Raw genomic sequence first — 2,500 nt, 5'->3', positions numbered from 1 at the left:
ACCCCTATCCCTAACCCCTAAAATTAACCACTAACCCTGTCCCTAACCCTAAATCCCTAACCCCTACCCCCTAACCCTAAATCCCTAACCCCATCAATAACCCTTATGCCCTAACCCCTACCCCCTAACCCTAAATCTCTAACCCACATCCCTAACCCTTATCCCCTAACCCCTATCCCCTAACCCTAAATCCCTAACCCCGAACACTAACCCCTACCCCTAACCCTGTCCCTAACCCTAAATCCCTAACCCCCATTCCCCAACCCCTACCCCCTAACCCTAAATCCCTTACCCCTAAAACTAACCCCTACCCCCTAACCCTGTCTCTAACCCTAAATCCCTAACCCCTATCCTCAACCCCTACCCCCTAACCCTGTCCCTAACCCCTATCCCTAATCCCTACCCCCTAACCCTGTCCCTAACCCCTATCCCTAAGCCCTAAAATTAACCACTAACCCTGTCCCTAAACCTAAATCCCTAACCCCTACCCCCTAACCCTAAATCCCTAACCCCATCCCTAACCCTTATGCCCTAAACCCTACCCCCTAACCCTAAATCTCTAACCCACATCCCTAACCCTTATCCCCTAACCCCTATCCCCTAACCCTAAATCCCTAACCCTTAACAATAAGTGTTTATTGTCTCTCCTGTTGGATCAACTGAACACCAGAGACACTAAGAGGAGATTCTGAACGAAGAAAGAAACATCAAGATTACAATCTTGATAAAAATTAAAGACTGAAAGAAACCAAATCCAGTGTGTGCAGTGTGTTGTGCTGTGCAGTGGGGTTTAGTTTTGCGGGTTTGTATTTGGTTACATGGTGTTGTGTGTTGTGTTGTGTACTCACATTGATAGATGAGTTTTGGACTTGAGTAATTATATCCCATATGAATTTTTTATTTTTATTAAAGTCCTCTGTTGTCATGCTGCTGGAGCCATCAAACAGGAAGACCAGGTTCACTGTACTCTTTGTGCACTCTGTTAAGAAGCAACACAGTAAACTATTAAAATCAATTGATTTATTTTTCTTTATTATAGACATTGTCTTGTAGCAACTTTATAGAGATAAAGTGAAAATAAAAGAATGTAGAAGTTTGTCACTAATGAGTGAGCCAGTGGTGACTGTGGTGAAGGAAAAACTCCCTGAGATGACATGAGGTAGAAACCTTGAGAGGAACCAGAATCCAAACAAAAATGTATATTTTCCAATGAAAAATATATAATAGGAAATATATATAATATAGTGTGCTGTCAGTAAGTGCCATAAGTCACATGAGAGTGGAGTAGCTGGAGGATGATGCAGAACACACAAATACATTCCAGGGTCCAGAAAACATGGAATTTAAAAACTCCCTCACCCTCCTTCAACAAACCTAGCATCATCTTGCATAATTAGCAGCCGCTGTGCTTCAGTATTTTTGTGCAGGAGCAGGCAGAGAGCTAGCAGGCAACACCTTCACTTTCTCCTCATAGAGATGGCCTCCACGTACAATTGAAATGCTTTTTTGGAGCAGTTTGAGCTCTAAAGCAGCAGAGTCACTACTGTTGCTGGTTATTGATGAAGAGGAGCAGGATGCAAAACAGATCATCAAGATGTGGCCCAGTGGGTCAAGTGGGTCCAGTGCCACCATCTTGCATCCCTGGCAAAACTGTGCAGCTGGTTAATGATCACTTGCTGGCACTTCCATGCATTGGTAGTTGTTTTCTCTCTCCCTTGCTTTGCATAGCTGAGAATCAGGGGCCCCAAACTGGTCTTTCTACTTCTCCTTTCTCATTCTCCTTTACCTCTGATGTATCCTTTAACTCTCTCCATACCCTTCCGAACAGGGAACAGCACTCCCTCACAGAAGCAGGAACACTGAAATAGAGCCCTGGTGTGCTGCAGACCTCCGTTGTTCAATTAATGAAGTGGAGATGAGATACAGAGGGAGGCAGAAGGTTCAGCTGGTGAATGTGTCAGCCAACCCAAAAGTACTACTGAGCCCACACCCTTAATCAAGATACATATAAAAAAATGGAATGGAGCCTGTAAGACCATTAGAACAGACTTCACACCAAGCTAGTTTTGATGGACTATAGAACAATACTCAGGAATGATTCCCTTAAATAATATAATATCCAGTGTTCCAACTGACCAGGACAAACATACACACTTTAGGGAATGAAGAACATACATACTATGGAAAGCACTGGTGATGTTGGTGGCCATGTTCAGCCTGCTGTTAAACTGGTAACAAATTCCATTCAAACATGAGATTTCGTCACATTCATGAGTGTAGCTCGGACTGCAACTCTACAGCGCCACCAAAACAAAAGATAAAACAAAATACTTCATTTTATAAAACAAACTTTGTTTAAGAAGGCCATAAGGTGAGCAATGAACTAAATCCTCTGATAAATCTATGACATATAATGGAATCTGGAATTAAAACCAGATTTCTGTAAAATGTCTGGCAGATATCTCATCATTGATAGACAGAGAGGCAGATACACACCCAG

At 42.8% G+C, this 2,500-nt stretch overlaps 1 protein-coding gene across 1 annotated transcript in view; it reads right to left on the bottom strand.

Moving 5' to 3' along the window:
• LOC310715611 (integrin alpha-M-like) overlaps positions 1-2,305 on the bottom strand; it is a gene marked incomplete at its 3' end in the record, with an annotated part of 231,568 nt that extends 229,263 nt beyond the window's left edge. Inside the window, exons 1-2 of the mRNA XM_083522121.1 lie at positions 2,180-2,305; positions 849-979 (exon numbers count right to left, since the gene is read on the bottom strand). Of these exons, the coding sequence (XP_083378247.1) occupies positions 849-979; positions 2,180-2,210 (162 nt within the window). The 5' untranslated portion in view covers positions 2,211-2,305. The remainder of the gene's footprint in view (positions 1-848; positions 980-2,179) is intronic.
• Positions 2,306-2,500: the final 195 nt, after the last annotated feature.

Source organism: Silurus aristotelis (assembly GCF_946808225.1).
Source record: "Silurus aristotelis genome assembly, chromosome: 20".
NCBI classification, from domain to species: domain Eukaryota; kingdom Metazoa; phylum Chordata; class Actinopteri; order Siluriformes; family Siluridae; genus Silurus; species Silurus aristotelis.
The sequence above is the reverse complement of the archived record's forward strand: the minus strand, read 5'-3'. Positions and strand labels throughout refer to the sequence as shown.